Source organism: Leucoraja erinacea, chromosome 35 (assembly GCF_028641065.1).
Source record: "Leucoraja erinacea ecotype New England chromosome 35, Leri_hhj_1, whole genome shotgun sequence".
In the NCBI taxonomy this organism is placed as follows: Eukaryota; Metazoa; Chordata; class Chondrichthyes; order Rajiformes; family Rajidae; genus Leucoraja; species Leucoraja erinaceus.
Window position 1 is genome coordinate 7,853,153 of NC_073411.1, and position 16,436 is coordinate 7,869,588.

Sequence of the window (16,436 nt, forward strand, 5' to 3'; positions counted from 1 at the left end):
TCCTTACAAGATGTTCAAAAGTAAAGGTATTTCTAAGCTAAAAAAAATTATTTTCGACTACAAGCTAAAAATACTAAAAGCTGTATGTTGCATTGTTTAATAGAGTATTTTTGTACGTGTTTTTAGAAGCGTGTGCTTACAGCCACACACAATTAAAGCAGCAGCTGCTTACTTAAGAGACAATGGTTTCTAATCACTGCAGGGAGGTTTTGTGAAAACAGGTTTTCTTTCCGTATATTGCTTAAATCCAAGACAGCTTTTTTTCTGCTTGTCAATTTTCTAAGTAACTTTTAAGTGGTTCTCTATTTCGAAAATCAAAATAATTATGGGATATATGGGAACTTGGGTTGGAGCAGAGCTACATTTAAAAAAAAAACTTTCTTGATATTAAATCCTACAACACTTTACTGCCAATAAAATACTTATTGGAAAAAAAAATTATATGGTAGGAAATGGGTCAGCTAATCTCCGTGTGGAAAACTCCCACAAACATCAGCAAGACAGTGATCTAACAATCTGATTTCAGTAATAGACATAAAGTGCTCCAGTAACTCAGAGGGTCAGGCTGCATCACAGGACTTCAAGTTCAAGTGAGTTTATTGTCATGTGTCCCTGTATAGGACAATGAAATTCTTGCTTTGCTTGAGCACACAGAAAATAGTAGGCATTTACTACAAAACGGATAAATGTGTCCATACACCATGATATAAATATATACACACTTGAATAAATAAACTGATAAAGTGCAAATAGCAGAAAGTGGTTATTAATAATCAGAGTTTTGTCCGAGCCAGGTTTAATAGCCTGATGGCTGTGGGGAAGTAGCTAATCCTGAACCTGGTTGTTGCAGTCTTCAGGCTCCTGTACCTTCTACCTGAAGGTAGCAGGGAGATGAGTGTGTGGCCAGGATGGTGTGGGTCCTTGATGATACTGCCAGCCTTTTTGAGGCAGCGACTACGATAAATCCCCTCGATGGAAGGAAGGTCAGAGCCGATGATGGACTGGGCAGTGATTACTACTTTTTGTAGTCTTTTCCTCTCCAGGGCGCTCAAATTGCCGAACCAAGCCACGATGCAACCGGTCAGCATGCTCTCTACACCATGAATCTTTTTGTGTCTTTTCATCTCTGATCTTTGTCCAACCATCTGCCTATCAAAACCCCCTCACCTTTATCCACTTGCCAGGATTTGTCCTACTCCTCTTCCAGTTTTTTCTTCCCCACCTCTCTCCACAATTAGTCGAAGAAGGATTGCAAACTGAAACGCCACCTATCCATGTTCTTCAGGGATGCTGCCTGACCAAATGAGCTACTTCCAGCGGTGCTTTCTGACCCGCTGAGTTACTTCCAGAGGTGCTTCCTGACCCGCTAAGTTACTCCAGAACTTTGTGACTTTTTTTGGTAAACCAGCAACTGCAGTACCTCGTATCTCAATCTGTTAACAGTGCTGTTGGCTGAAGAACATTGACAGTCACATCACCAAGACAGAACTCTATACGAGGTAGTTGAGGTTGCAACTTTTAAGAACCATTTGGACAGGTACTTGGATAGAATAGGTTTAGAGGGAAAGACAATAGACAATAGGTGCAGGAGTGGGCCATTCAGCCCTTCGATGTGATCATGGATTTTTGTTTGAGAAGGAACTGCAGATGCTGGTAAATCGAAGGTACACAAAAATGGTGGAGAAACTCAGCGGGTGCAGCAGCAGCATCTATGGAGCGAAGGAAATAGACAACGTTTCGGGCCGAAACGTTGCCTATTTCCTTCACTCCATAGATGCTGCTGCACCCGCTCATTTTCTCCAGGATTTTTGTGTACCAATGTGATCATGGTGGATCATCCACATATGGGCGAAACTCATGCAGGTGGGACTCGTGTAGATGGGATATGTTAGTCGATGTGGGTAAGTTGGGCCAAAGGGCCTGTTTCCACACTGTATGACTATGACTCTAATTGAGAATTTTGTCATACCGGGCTTTGTTCCATCCACGCGAGTAGCAAGAATCAGACTGCTGACAAGTCCTATTCACATATTAATTGCTGAGACAGCAGTTTTTCTTTCCAAAAGGACAAAATGCAGCACTCTTTATTGACATACTTAGCTGTATAATAACAGTGAAGCTTGGGATTTGGCCTATGTAAAGCAGTGGCTCAAATGAGGCCATTGCCTTGCCTTTCAGTGTTTTTATTGTGTGGTGGAGAGAGTGAAGTTACATAATAACTATCCTAAAATGCTGAATCAGTCTGAAACAGCACCCATCCATGTTCTCCAGGTGCTGCCTGAAACCCGAGTTACTCCAGCAGTTTGTGTCTTTAATTTGTAAACAGTATCTACAGTTCCTTGTTTCTATACCCTAAAATGTTCGTATTTCAGGTAAGAAAATAACAGAAGTGAACAACGTGTAATGGTTCTCGACTGGATGGTAGAAAGTCTGGTATGACTTCATATTCAATTGTGATTATCTATTCCTTCATAGCTATGTAATGGCAGCTAAATGGCAAGCAAGTTTTAAGGCAAATTAATGAACCATATTTCATGTCACATCTACCATGTTTCACTTATGTAGCACCTTTCAAAGCTTCACGACTCCCAACATGCCTCGGTGAAAATTACAACACTGTTAAGCCCTTTATATTGATGCTAACTGAAAGAAAAGACTGATTTGTCAACTTGCAGACAGCAGTGAGATGAATTAAACTAAAACTGTTTCTGATTCCCTGCCGCTCCTCAAATAGTATAACCTCAAGGGCCTATCCCACTGCGGAGACCTAATTTGCGAGTTTAGAAGAGTTTAAAAAAGTGTCATGGTCTTGTTGTATCGCTGAAGTAGAACACCTTCTACGACCTCCTTCGACTATGTAGAGAACCTCCTTCGATCTCCTTCGACTATGTTGAAAACTAGCTTCGGGAAAATTGGACACCGAATATTGGAGAGTGAAGACGACCACCTTCGACTATACTAACACTATCTACGACTACTTTCGGTTACATTCGACTACCTTCGATTACCTTCGATTACCTACGATTACCTACGATTGCCTTCGATTACCTAAGAATAACATGCCAACCTACTACGACCTACTTCGACTAAACCTACGAGTAAAAAAAATCGAATTCCAAGCCAACCAATTTTTACTCGCGGACAATTTTCAGCATGCTGAAAAAAACGCCTCGACCTAGCTGAGGTCTCGAGTATGTGGGAACTTCTCTCGAGCATGAGGGAGGGTTACATAGACCTCCTAGGACCACATGTCGACCATGCTGTGAGTTTGAGTCGAGCGCAAACTCTTCTAAACTCGCAAATTAGGCCCTTAAAGGATTGAGTACAGACATGGTTTAGTTTTTTTGAATGGGACACGTGTTCTTGCAATGCTTAAGCCTAGATTAAGTGCCAAAGGCCTAATCTCAGTCTGTAGGCTAGAGAAGGTAGCACAACTCCTCCATAATGCCAGCAAGGAAGTCTAGCACACTTAAATACCATCCGTGTGGGTGAGACTCTTTACCTTTGGGTCTTGCTATGTTTTCTAAAAAATGTGCTGCCTCTGAATAAGACTGATACTGACACATGCTTAGCAAACAGTCCTTGGAATGTGTGCCAGTCATTTGCTCTGAAGGCTTGAACCTTGGTCACAGAGTCATAGAGTTATACAGCTTGGACACAGACCCATTGACCCAACCTGCCCACACCGACCAACATGTCCCATCTGCACTAGTCCCAACTGCTTGAACTTGACCCATATCTTGAATCTTGGTTTTCAATTGCTCTAAGAGAAAGTTTTGATCTCAGACTTTGAGCACTCACAGATTTCCTCGAGTCTTGCGTTCCACAGTTGATTTAAGCTGCGTTCTATCCCCAATATAACACAAAAGAATGGTATACAACATCATGCTGAGAGTATACTATTCATCCTCCATGATATTTATCTTGACTTTTCAACTGACCCCCCAAAGACAATCTTTTAAGGCTTTCAATGTTCTCTCAGAACGTTATTATATCCTGTGCAAATATGCGACTGATTTTGATCACATACAATCTAATTCCTCTCCATTCTCGTCATAATCGTAAACTGCTAGAAGAATTTCGATTAAAAGCACTGATCAATCTCATGACTTAATAAAAGATTGAATGTCAGAACAATCTTGAAGAGTTCTTCAGAAATCAAATCCACTCGCATGCATCCAAACCTATTAAGTAAATGGAGACCCAGGACCAAATTCACTGACCAGACAAGGGTTACTGGCCGATCTATTGCACGCTGTAAACCTGATGTCAGAAAACCAATGTAAACTATCTGGTAGAGACTGACTCTTTCAATGACACTGTCATCCAAAAGATAACTGCGTGAAATAAAAATCCTGTTCTTTTTATTGAAGCGATAAACATAATAGTTCACGTTCAATACTCACAATCACTTCTACATTCAAAATGGCTCTAAGAAAAATACTCCACAATCAATGATGAGAAATCTATAACTGCACCTACAATTCCAAAAATTATGGTCTGCTGTTGACTTCAATCAGAAACATGGACTGCATTTTCTGGATAAGAATTGTAGGTTCTGATAAAACGTTGCTCCAGGGATATTCCTACCTATTCACCACCTCTAAGACACAAGACGGATCACCCTGATGGGCAACTTGCTATTGGAAACAGGGCCTCACTTTCTGCTCCAGCCCTCACACAAAAGCATGAGCTTCAGCTAATCTGTTCACTGATCAATCATATATCACAGAATATATAGACCCACATGTTGGAGTAACTCAGCGGGATAGGCAGCATCTCTGGAGAGAAAGAATGGGTGACGTTTTGGGTCGAGACCCTTCACAGTCTGAAGAAGGGTCTCGACAAGAAACGTCACCCCTTCACTCTTTGCAGATATGCTGCCCGTCCCGCTGAGTTACTCCAGCATTTTATGTCTATCTTCGGTGCAAACCTGCACCTGCAGCTCCTTCCTGCACAATCATATATCACAAACTGGTCCAGGAATCTAAAGTAGGGCTTCACGGAGGGACATTTTGTAATAGCTACAAATCATGTTTTTAACGTTGTTTGGACGTTGGCAGACAGAGGTTTATCAATCCCCACCACCTCCCTGTGCTAGGGACAGGAGGGGGGGGGGGGCACAGAACTAGTTTGGGAACATTGAAGGGAGGCAAAGAAGCAGCTCCTTCTACAGACTGCGCAATGTTTTGCATGGTTGAAGGAAAGTGTCAGTCTTGCCAGGATGGATCTCAGTCAAATCTCAAGGTCCGAGGTTAAAGATATCACCAGGGATAAATAGTCAATCTGACCCATCATGACAAGTGCTGATAAAATTTTAACATGAGATGTTAACTTAAGGCATTGACTGCTCTCTTGGAGAGATGTCAAATATCCCATGGACTATTTCAAAGAGCAGGAATGCTCTTCCCAATTTCTATCCTTCAATATTAGTGAAAGATGGGATCTAGTGGTTGCCACATTGCTGCTTGCTTGTAGTATAATTCTGTCAAGGAGAAACAAGAGGGCCATGCCTTTTTCCTTGACTGCCTTTCCTCACATCCGCACTTTGTTCCCTTCCCTTAACTGGTGCTCCTGTGGAGTCATACAGCGTGGAAACATGCCCTTCGGCCCAACTTACCCAACTGACCAACATGCCCCATCTACACTAGTCCCACCTGCCTTGTTTTGGCTCATATCCCTCTAAACCTACCCTGTCCATGTTCTTGTCCACCCACTACTTCCTCTCCGCTCCCTTCCATTCACAAGAAGAGCACAAAATGCAGAGGTTGCAGAGTTTAAAATCAGGGCGGTAATCGTATCGGGGTGATGATGGCGGTGCAGCGAGATCCTTTGGTGCCTGGGATGCTGTGTGTCATGACCCATGAATCTACCTGCCAAGCACACAGAGACCACTATCTGCCAATATTGGGATGCCCTGGGTAAGCACCTGTAGATCCCGAGGGCGTCGGTATCAGCAATCAGGCTCTGAAATAGGGCGAGCAGCAGCGATCAGTGGGCGACCTCAACGTGTGAAAGAGAGTAGATGGCAGCGGGAACATGCAGGGAAAGCAGGAGAACTGAGAATGAAGATCTGCGACGGGGGTAGGGAGTTGAGAGGGCGGACCATGAATGTACCAGTTAGGGTAATGGAAACAAAAATAGGGAGATAAGAGAAGGGATGGGAGGGAGGACAGCCAAATTGAGTGTGGGCGAGCCGGTGTGACTGTGCGTGGTCAGAATGTGTCAATGCCAAGTCTATGTGTCAAGTCTATCTGCAACAGAGCCGGACCATGACCCGGGTTGGCTAATGTGATAGCTGACATTATAATACAATCCCACATTTAAGGAATTAAAGTCATCTTCCACTCTTCAGAAATGGAACTGGATCAAGCCAACCTTAAGCCAGAGACTGTCAAAGAGGAAACTTGTTTTTAACATAAAGGGGGGGGGTCGGTGTGTGGAACTGCCAGAGGAGGTAGTTGAGGCATGTACTATCACAATGTTTTAAAAACATTTGGACAAGCACATGGATAGGATAGGTTTAGAGGGATATGGGCCAAACATAGGCCCTTCGGCAGATGGAACTAGTGTAGATGGGCCAAAGGGGCTCATCCCACACTGGATGACTCTATGACTCTCAAAGACAGTAGGCAATTCAGTAGCCGCCCAACCTTTGACAGGACTGGTTTTATATATGAGCATAAATGGCGTAGGATAAAATTCTAATCTCTGGACCAGGAAAGAGTGAGACATGGCCTTTAAAAAACAGACAGAATACATGAGATAATTGCTGGGATGATGTGTCCCTGGTTAAGAGTCTAGAATTATGGGACAATGTCTCAAAATACGGGGTAGGCTATTCAGGACTGAAATGCTGAGACATTTCTTCACTCAGAGAGTGATGAGTCTTTAGAATTCTCCACCCAAGAGGGCTATGAAGTTTCAGTCATTGACTGCATTCAAAATAGTGATTGATAGATTTGGGTATATTGAAGGAATTAGGGGATAAGACAGAGAACCAAGGCAAAAGATCAGCCACGATCTTTTTGAGCGCCTACTCCTGATTCTATTTCTTACATTCTGTACAGGATAAATGTAACATGGGTCAAGCTGCAGCCGTATACTCGATGCAGGTCTGCCGACAGTAATAGATGCATACTTTAATAAATGCCACCGGTTTTTTTTACAGATCGCAAAGATTAAAAAAAGTGAATTTTCATCAGCAATTTAAACCGAACAATATAACACAATAATTCTAAAATTTCCATCTATACTATGTCAAAGGATGCTGAAATTTCATTAGTACTGCAACATGGCCTGCAGATTTATCAGTTTTATGGCTGGAATTGCTGTAAATCGGCCAATAAGATTACCCTCGTTTGCCCCAGGTCTATCAGGAATATCATATATTTGCAATTTAATTTCCAAAGATCTATTAATAATAAGGACAACGCTGCAAACCTATAGATAAATAACAGAAGCAAATTTCAGAAAAAGTCAAATCTTTTCAGTAATATAATTCAGAATATTCCAATGAGCCAGAAAATTATTGAAACTGCTGAAAGGCAATCAGCATAAAAGTACATCCTACGGGTTAAAATAATTCTACTGCATTTATAATTGGACACCAGAAATAAACATAGCACATCACAGTAACACTCATGTGATTATTGCAGGTGCATCGGAAATGTTAATGAACGCTGCAGATTCAAAACCGGGTCTGTTGACTGCTAAAGTATTAGAGTTCTGGTTAGATTAGTATTACTTAGTTGGCTGACACTCGATAATAGACCAAGGGCAGGTGGATCAGTAAAATAGGAGGATCGATTGCAACAAGACAGAGCCAGGAAACAAAGTGCTGGAGGAACTAAGCTGTCATCTGTGGAACAAAATGAACAGGTAAGATTTCAAGTCAGGACCCTTCTTCAGATAATTCTGAAGATGGGTCCCGAACCGAAATGCCGCTGGCCCATTTCCTCCACAGATGCTGCCTGACATGCTGAACTCCTCCAGCACTTTGAGTTTTGCTCAAGATTCCAGCATCTGCAGTTCATTGTGTCTCCGGAAGCAGGGGTGTTGTAGGGTTCACCAACTGTATTGCTGCGATTGCCAGAGTTAATTTTTGTTTTAAAACTCATTCACAAGATTCAATGTAACCATGCAAAGTCAGCATGCTATGTCTAATCCCGTGTGTCATCAAATGAGTGGCTTGCTTGGCCATTACTAATTCTAAATGCCAAACGGGGTGTGAGGCCCAGATCCGGTATCTCAAATCCCACCACAGGATCTGGGGTGTTTTAGCTGGTATTCTAAATCACTAGTCTAGGTTTGGAGTAATCAGCCACATCATGACCACACTCTGCTGGCATGCTGTCATCATTGTTAATTTATGTTTCTATGAATACGGTCCTGAGTGTTGCCGAGGGCCACTGTAACATGGTGTGCAGTGCTGGTGTGCCTGAGGGGCATCAGTGCATTATTGAGTTCTTTAGTGGGCAGGAAGGCAATGTCCACCCATGCATTTGCACTAGGGTCATTGGGCGGGAGTGGTAAGGGTTAGCCAAGACATAGATGTTAGTGCATGGTTTAGGGGAGGATAGAGAAGTGATGCTGATGCGTGGGCTTGGCAGGGATGGGTAGTTCAACTGATGAGTTTACGAAACCTAGGATGTCTGGCCAAGCTGTACAGGGAATGTGGGGAAAGTGGAGGTGGAGGTAGGGATTATAGGGGCCTTCCAACAGTGTGGAGGCTGGGGATAGGGGCTCGTGGAAAATGGGAAAGATCAGGGAGTCAGGATGAAGAAGGGTCCCAACTCAAAATGTTACCCATGCATCTTCTCCAGAGATGCTGCCTGTCCCGTTGAGTTACTCCAGCATTTTGTGTCAACCTTCGTCCCAACTCAAAAAGTCACCTATCCGTTTTCCCCCGAAAGATGCTGCCTGAGTCGCTGAGTTACTCCAGCACCTCGTGTCTAGCAGTGGGAGAGACATGTTGGGGTTGTTCACTGGCTCTACTGGGGGCTGCTGACTGCACCATGTGGAGGGAAATGTTGGAGCAACGGATAGATGGCATTGGAGAAAAAGAGAGGAGGATAATGAATCAATTATATTGGGAGAAAGAGGAACGATTTGTCAGAGGTCAGGGGTGAGAGGAGTGAATGATCTGTGAGTGATGTTATGGGGGGGGTGAGAGAATGGTATGTTAGTGATGTTGGGGAGGGAGGGGGTGGGTGGTCAGTCAGTGATGATGGGGGATGATCTTGGGAGTGACTGAGTCACTGACAGATCATCCCTTATATCATTGGCATCGAGTGAGATTGGGACAAGGACAGGGAATGATCTGTGAGTGACGTTGGGGAGGGAGGGGGATAATACGCCAGTGATGTTAGTTTGAGGATAGGGGATGATATTGGCGATGGGGAAAGGAAATGCGATATTGGATGAGGAGAGAGGATGGTTTGTCTATGACACTGGAGGCAGGTGAGGGGCTGATCTGTCAGTGATATTGACGATGAGGAGAGGGGATAGTCTGCCAGTGATATTAGGGGGCAAGAGAAGGGTCGATCTGTGAGTGAGGTTGGAGAGCGAGGCCATGATCTGTCAGTGAGAGGCGATGATATGTCAGTCTGATATGTCCGAAGAAGGGTTTTGGCCCGAAACGCCGCCTATTTCCTTTGAGCCATAGATGCTGCTGCACCCGCTGAGTTTCTCCAGCATTTTTGTGTACCTTCGATCTTCCAGCATCTGCAGTTCCTTCTAGAGAACGATATGTCAGTGATATTGGGGATGAGCAGAGGGGTTGACACGTTATTGATATTGGAGATGAGGGGAGGGATTGATCTCCGAGTGAGATTGGAAGGAGAGGGCATGATCTTTCAGTAAGATTAGGGATAAGGAGAGGGGATGACAATGGCAGTGATATTGGGAATGAGGAAAGGGATTGATCTGCGAGTGAGGTTGGAGAAGGAGGGGTTCAGTGAGGTTGAGGTGAGGGGTAAAGAGGGGGGACGATGCCAATGATATAGGGGATGAGGAAAGGCATTGATCTGTGAGTGAGGTTGGAGAAGGAGGGCATAATCGTTCAGTGAGGTTGAGGTTAGGGGTAAAGAGAGGGGATGATGCCAATGATATAGGGGATGAGGAAAGGCATTGATCTGTGAGTGAGGTTGGAGAAGGGGGCATAATCGTTCAGTGATGATGAGGTTAGGGGTAGGGAGAGGGGTTGATGCCAATGATATAGGGAATGAGGAAAGACATTGATTTGTGAGTGAGGTTGGAGAAGGAGGGCATAATCGTTCAGTGAGGTTGAGGTTAGGGGTAAAGAGAGGGGATGATGCCAATGATATTGGGGATGAGGAAAGACATTGATCTGTGAGTGAGGTTGGAGAAGGAGGGCATAATCGTTCAGTGAGGTTGAGGTTAGGGGTAAAGAGAGGGGATGATGCCAATGATATTGGGGATGAGGAAAGACATTGATCTGTGAGTGAGGTTGGAGAAGAAGGGCATAATCGTTCAGTGATGATGAGGTTAGGGGTAAAGGGAGGGGATGATGCCAATGATATAGGGGATGAGGAAAGGCATTGATCTGTGAGTGAGGTTGGAGAAGGAGGGCATAATCGTTCAGTGAGGTTGAGGTTAGGGGTAAAGAGAGGGGATGATGCCAATGATATAGGGGATGAGGAAAGACATTGATCTGTGAGTGAGGTTGGAGAAGGAGGGCATAATCGTTCAGTGAGGTTGAGGTGAGGGGTAAAGAGAGGGGACGATGCCAATGATATAGGGAATGAGGAAAGACATTGAGGTTGGAGAAGGAGGGCATAATCGTTGTGATGATGAGGTTAGGGGTAAGGAGAGGGGATGATGCCAATGATATAGGGAATGAGGAAAGACATTGATTTGTGAGTGAGGTTGGAGAAGGAGGGGGTTCAGTGAGGTTGAGGTTAGGGGTAAGGAGAGGGGACGATCTGTCAGCGAGATTGGTTTGTGGGGAGGCGAATGACCATGGAGATACGATGGGCGCCGCACCGATGATAATGCCGGCCCTCCTCTCTCCTTCCCTCTCCTCACCTTCAGCCACCACCTCCTCCACCGTGACATGCTGCCGGCCCACGCAGAAGACGCGGCCGATGAAGCCGCTGCCGGGGCAGGAGCCGGAGCCGCCGCCGCCGCTGCTGCCGCCGCCGCCGCCACCCGAGCCCGCCGCCTCCCGCCGCGAGTCGAAGAATTTCTTCATCCCCAACCGCCTCTCTCACTCTCTCTCTCTCTCTCACTCTCGATAACGATGATGATTATTATCGACCGACGGATTTTTTTTTTCTTCAGATACACACACACCGACCCTCCCCGATCGCCGCCTAGCCGGGCCCAGCCGCGGCGGGGAGAGAAGCGACGGCGCTCCGGGGCTGAGCTGCGGACCAGGCCGGGCTGCGCGCCGTTAATCCCGACATTAAATAAATAACAGCAGCGCCGACGGGACCCAAAGAGCGGGACATCGGCGCGCCGCGACCCGGATACGCAGCGTACCGGAAGTCACCCGCCTTCCAACCTCCAATTATCCCTGCTATTCTTGTTTTTCAATGCAGCCAAATGCCATAATCTCTCGCAAATGTCATCTTCTTTCTTGCTTTGAGACGATTTATAATATCTTACAAGTGTGATTGGTCTACTTTGCCAAGTGTTGTCAAACCCCATGGACCGGTGCATCTTGGGTGTTGTAGTTTCCGTTCTACGCGTTATCTGGGAAACCAACGTCGCCTGTCACTGGGGGGACTACAAATCCCAGAGGTCTGTGCGGCATGCGCCATGGGAGGAACGCCCCATGGACTACAAATCCCAGAGGTCTGTGCGGCATGCGCCATGGGAGGAACGCCCCATGGACTACAAATCCCAGAGGTCTGTGCGGCATGCGCCATGGGAGGAACGCCCCATGGACTACAAATCCCAGAGGTCTGTGCGGCATGCGCATGCGCATGGGAGGAACGCCCCATGGACTACAAATCCCAGAGGTCTGAACGCCCCATGGACTACAAATCCCAGAGGTCTGTGCGGCATGCGCATGCGCATGGCGCATGCGCATGGGAGGAACGCCCCATGGACTACATGCCCCAGCGGGCCTTGTCGGCCTAGGTTGAGCCGAGCATCTTCTCTTCATAACAAGGTCTGGAGTTTTCTTCACATCCAATGTGTTTTTTTAATCAATGGTTTACAAGTATATTTTTTGTCGTGATCAGGATTCAAATGTCTGAAGTTTGATGTTGACATCATAGTATGGACCCCATTCCTTCTCCCCAGAGATGTTGCCTGACCCGCTGAGTTACCCCAGCGTTTTGTGTCTATATTCGGTGTCATCTGCAGTTGCTTTCCAACACATGGACCAAGTGGCCTCTGTGAATGCATTTGCTTCAGAGGGACAAGAGCGGTGCCGGGTGGTGTAGTCTTGTTACTACAGACTGGTGTGAGCAAACATTATACTTTTAGTGCATTACACACCAATTGTCAAGTCAAGTCAAGTTTATTTGTCACATACACATACGAGATGTGCAGTGAAATGAAAGTGGCAATGCTCGCGGAACAACAAAACAACCAAACAAATTATAAACACAATCATAACACACATATTATTTTATGATTGTGTTTATAATTTGTTTGGTTGTTATGTGCAGATATGTGCAGGAAGGCACTGCAGATGCTGGTTTACACCCAAGGCAGACACAAAATGCTGGCGTGACTCAGCGGCACCTCTGGAGAGAAGGAATGGGTGACGTTTCGGGTCGAGACCTGCTTCAGACTGACAGTCCGGGGACAGTGAGACAAGTGATATGAATGGATAAGGATTGAGTCTCATCTCAATTCTAAATGTTTTACCCCTTATTTGTGAGTGTGTGCCCATTCATTTTTGGCTGGGGTAGCAAAAGAAGCTTCTCAGCTACCAATTTATGTTCAAAGTAACCAAAGATGATGCAATTACAGATGACAACAACTTAACTGCAAAGATCCATTTTAAGAAACATCTTAAAAGGTGATTGATAAGACTGAAGAAGTGTCACAACCCGCAACGTCACCTATTCCTTTTCTCCAGTGACACTGTCTGAGTTACTCCAGCTTATTGTGTCTATCTGTGGTTGATAAGACTGTTGGTCTGGCTAAAGTATTCAATGGTAATAAAAATGACATGTATTAATAGCCACCTGACAGCCCACATATCTCCATACAACCTTTCATTCTGTTATCTTCCCAGAAACTGACTCAGTTTCTTTCAGTTCATTTGAGCTCTAGACTTTTATGGAAATTCAACTGCAAAATTACACTTCCGAAAGAGTATTTTAAGAACAGAGTAATATTGTTGAGACTGAATGTCCGCCCACAATATTTTTCTGGAAGAATTTAGAATGAGGATGATTTGTGCCCAGTAAATTGTTGCATATCTGAACATAAATATGCATGCAATAATTGATGCTTCACTGAAGAAATCAAAGCAGCAAAAACTGGTTGACTAAGATTGAAGAACATATTTCAGGAGGTAGCTCAATAAGAACAATAGTGCATACTCCGGCTGATCAGTCTGAAGAAAGGTCTCGATCCAAAACATCACCCATTCCTTCTCTCCAGAGATGCTGCCTGTCCCACCGAGTTACTCCAGCATTTTGTGCATACTCCCAATTGTCTTGTTTGGCACATCCCAATTTGGTTTGTATGTGGCCTTGTTGAAATATTCTTGGTTATAAACCTGCTTCTCCTTTTCACCTACCCTCCCCTTCACTCCCACAATCTCATTACTCACTCAACTGTCTTCCATAGACTATATGATTTACCACTTTGAATCATATTTTTGGTTCTTCCAGATCCCAAGAACACCGACCAGAAATAGCTTATTTTAAAAACGATCAGGAGTTGTAAATCCAAAAATGCCAACGTGTTCAGTGAAGACATTAAAAATACTAAAAGGGAAACGTTTGCAATGAATGAAAAATATGAGCTGTTTATACGATTTGATCATTCTTATTTTAATTTGTGGGCCTCGCTGTTGCCTTGAAGATGGGAATGAAATTATTGACGGCGGTTGGCCCCTGTAGGACTGATGTGTAAGTTGATACAGTCACAAAAATAGTCTCAGTGAATTGGGAAAAGACCACATTGACTTCCCTTTTGGATGTGGAAGCCTAAAGAATACTGAGGTGAAAACGAAAGCAAGAGAAAATTAAATGAAATGCAACTAGAATATTGTTCCTCTAACAAAGGGTATCAGACCTGAGATGTTAACTATCTTTCTCTGTCCATAGAGGCAGCCTAACCTGCTGTTTCCAATCTTTTTTGTTTTTATTTCAGATTTTCGACATGTGTATTTTTAATTAAATCTTCCTCCATGTCTGTATACACGCTGAATGAAAGAATGCAATTGCATGCATATAATTTATTTATCAGCTTCTTGGGATATGCCTCACTCCTTAAAACCAATGATGTACAGCTCCACAAGGATTGCACAGAACTCACAAAACCAGAGACATGTTGCAGCATTGAAGAAAACCATTTGGATCTTGCCCCAACTGGCCAAAAGTGGACTAATAAGTGAATGCTTCTAACCTTGGTCCTTTTAGCAGTTTATGTTTATAAAGGTACTTTTTACATGTGAATGTTTCTGACTTCCACCCCCTTCATGCTTAATATCACAACTGCTCATTCAATGAAATAAGTCTTTATCTCTCTCATCCTCATACCAAATAATGAATTTATGAGTCTCAGTATTGTACTCTCAGCAAAGGGAAGAAGATTATTTCTGTTTACCGGTCTAATTGGCACATCATTTTATGCACCTCATGTAAGTTCCCATTTGAAATAACATGAACAGAGCGAAAACAGGGCTGTCACCCTCACCTCCCTACTGGAATGTAGCTGTTTTAGCCATGTTTGTACCATGGTTGTGGTGTGCTCTGGAGCTGAGAGTTGGTGAAACCCAAACTGGGCATTATGTGTTGCCATTGGATAGTGCAGAAAAGACAACTTCACAATCAGCAGCCAGGCAGAAACTTTATACTTTTGGACTTTAGAGACACAGAATGGAAACAGGCCCTTCGGCCCCTTGAGTCCGTGCTGACCAGCGCTAACACTATCCTCCTACACACAAGGGACAATTTACAATTTTTCCAAAGCCGTACAAACCTATGCGTCTTTGGAGTGTGGTAGGAAACTGGAGCACCCAGAGAATACCCATGCAGTCGCATTGAGAATGTACAGACGCTGTATAGACAGCACCTGTAGTAAGGATCAAACCTGGGTCTCTGGTGCTGTAAGGCAGCAACTCTACTGCTGTGCCGCCCCTAACATTTGAGAATGATGATATTCTCGTATCTAATCCACCTTCCATTGGTCCACATTTTCTTTTGCTTACAAGTTATGTTTGATGCAAATATTTCTCCCTTTGTCAGCCTTTCTGATCATCAGGAAGATCAACTTGATGAGGTGGTGGTGAAAGAAGAGGAAAAGAGCAATGCATAAACCTCGCCATTGCTTGATTTAACACTTTTGGCTGATCATCTCAGCGAATGACATTTTGCACAGTGTAAAAATCATCCCAGATTCTGCCAATGCATTTGGCCAGGACAGTGATAGTAGCCTGATTTCCAGAGGTTGACACTGTCTGCAGATAAGGACATTTGTGAGGGGAGTAGATGGTGAATGCTACTTGGATGTGCATTAAGGAAATGCTTGATCCATTGGAAAGCCTTCCAGAAAGCTTGTGTATAGTGTCAAGGAGTGCAGAGGGGTGCAGTGTAAATATCACATGTGACTTTGTGCATGGTGCGAGCCTCATCTTTTCCAGCGGGCACACTTCCAAATAAAATAATCATGCCACCTCTGATGTTCAATGTTTGCGCCTTCCATTCCAGCACAAATGAAAGGCAAACAGTGTCAGTGAAAGCTCGGTTTGCTGGCATTATGACTGTTGATAACTATGTTTAAAGGGAATTGTCGGATCAATTTGTGCACATATGTGCATTAAATTATAGGTCATTTCTGTTTTCTGTGCTGAATGAAATGTTCTTCCTGTATCTGTATATGGGAACTAAATAGTTGAAATTCCAGTAAGGGATACACCTGATCAAAGCATCAGGCTAGCATTTTCGACATTATTTAATGGCTATAAACCAGTGTCTCCAATGGGATTTAATGTCTATCCTTGGCCCAGATACATTTCATCATACCCCACCAAAATATGTTTAGCAAACTCAATTTATTGGAAGTAACCATTCTTGATGCACATTACAAAAATAGTTCCTTGCATCTGAGAATCATAATTGAAATACAAAGTAACATTTATTTATTTAGGGTTTTTTTTAATTTGAAAGCAATGCATAATTACTCCAGGAAATCCTGTGTTATTACTGAAGCCACATTTTACATGAGGTTGCATGCTTTGTATAAATGGCATGTTAAAGGTCTATTAGGTTAAGTTGAAG

At 44.0% G+C, this 16,436-nt stretch overlaps 1 protein-coding gene and 1 long non-coding RNA gene across 11 annotated transcripts in view; one reads left to right on the plus strand and one right to left on the minus strand.

Moving 5' to 3' along the window:
* The window catches only part of aak1b (AP2 associated kinase 1b), a 96,792-nt gene extending 84,870 nt beyond the window's left edge, over window positions 1-11,922 (minus strand). For 2 of the 10 annotated variants that reach the window (XM_055662218.1, XM_055662214.1), the window contains exon 1: window positions 11,050-11,911. In XM_055662218.1, the coding sequence (XP_055518193.1) occupies window positions 11,050-11,215 (166 nt within the window). In that variant the 5' untranslated portion in view covers window positions 11,216-11,911. Of the gene's footprint in view, window positions 1-11,049 lie in introns of all 10 variants that reach the window. The other 8 variants (XM_055662216.1, XM_055662215.1, XM_055662221.1 and 5 more) reach the window with 6 other exon arrangements.
* Window positions 11,923-12,040: 118 nt separating this feature from the next.
* Window positions 12,041-14,612, plus strand: LOC129713278 (uncharacterized). The gene is made up of 2 exons (XR_008726206.1): window positions 12,041-12,139; window positions 14,308-14,612. It is a non-coding gene; the product is annotated as an uncharacterized LOC129713278 (long non-coding RNA).
* The last annotated feature ends 1,824 nt before the right edge of the window (window positions 14,613-16,436 follow it).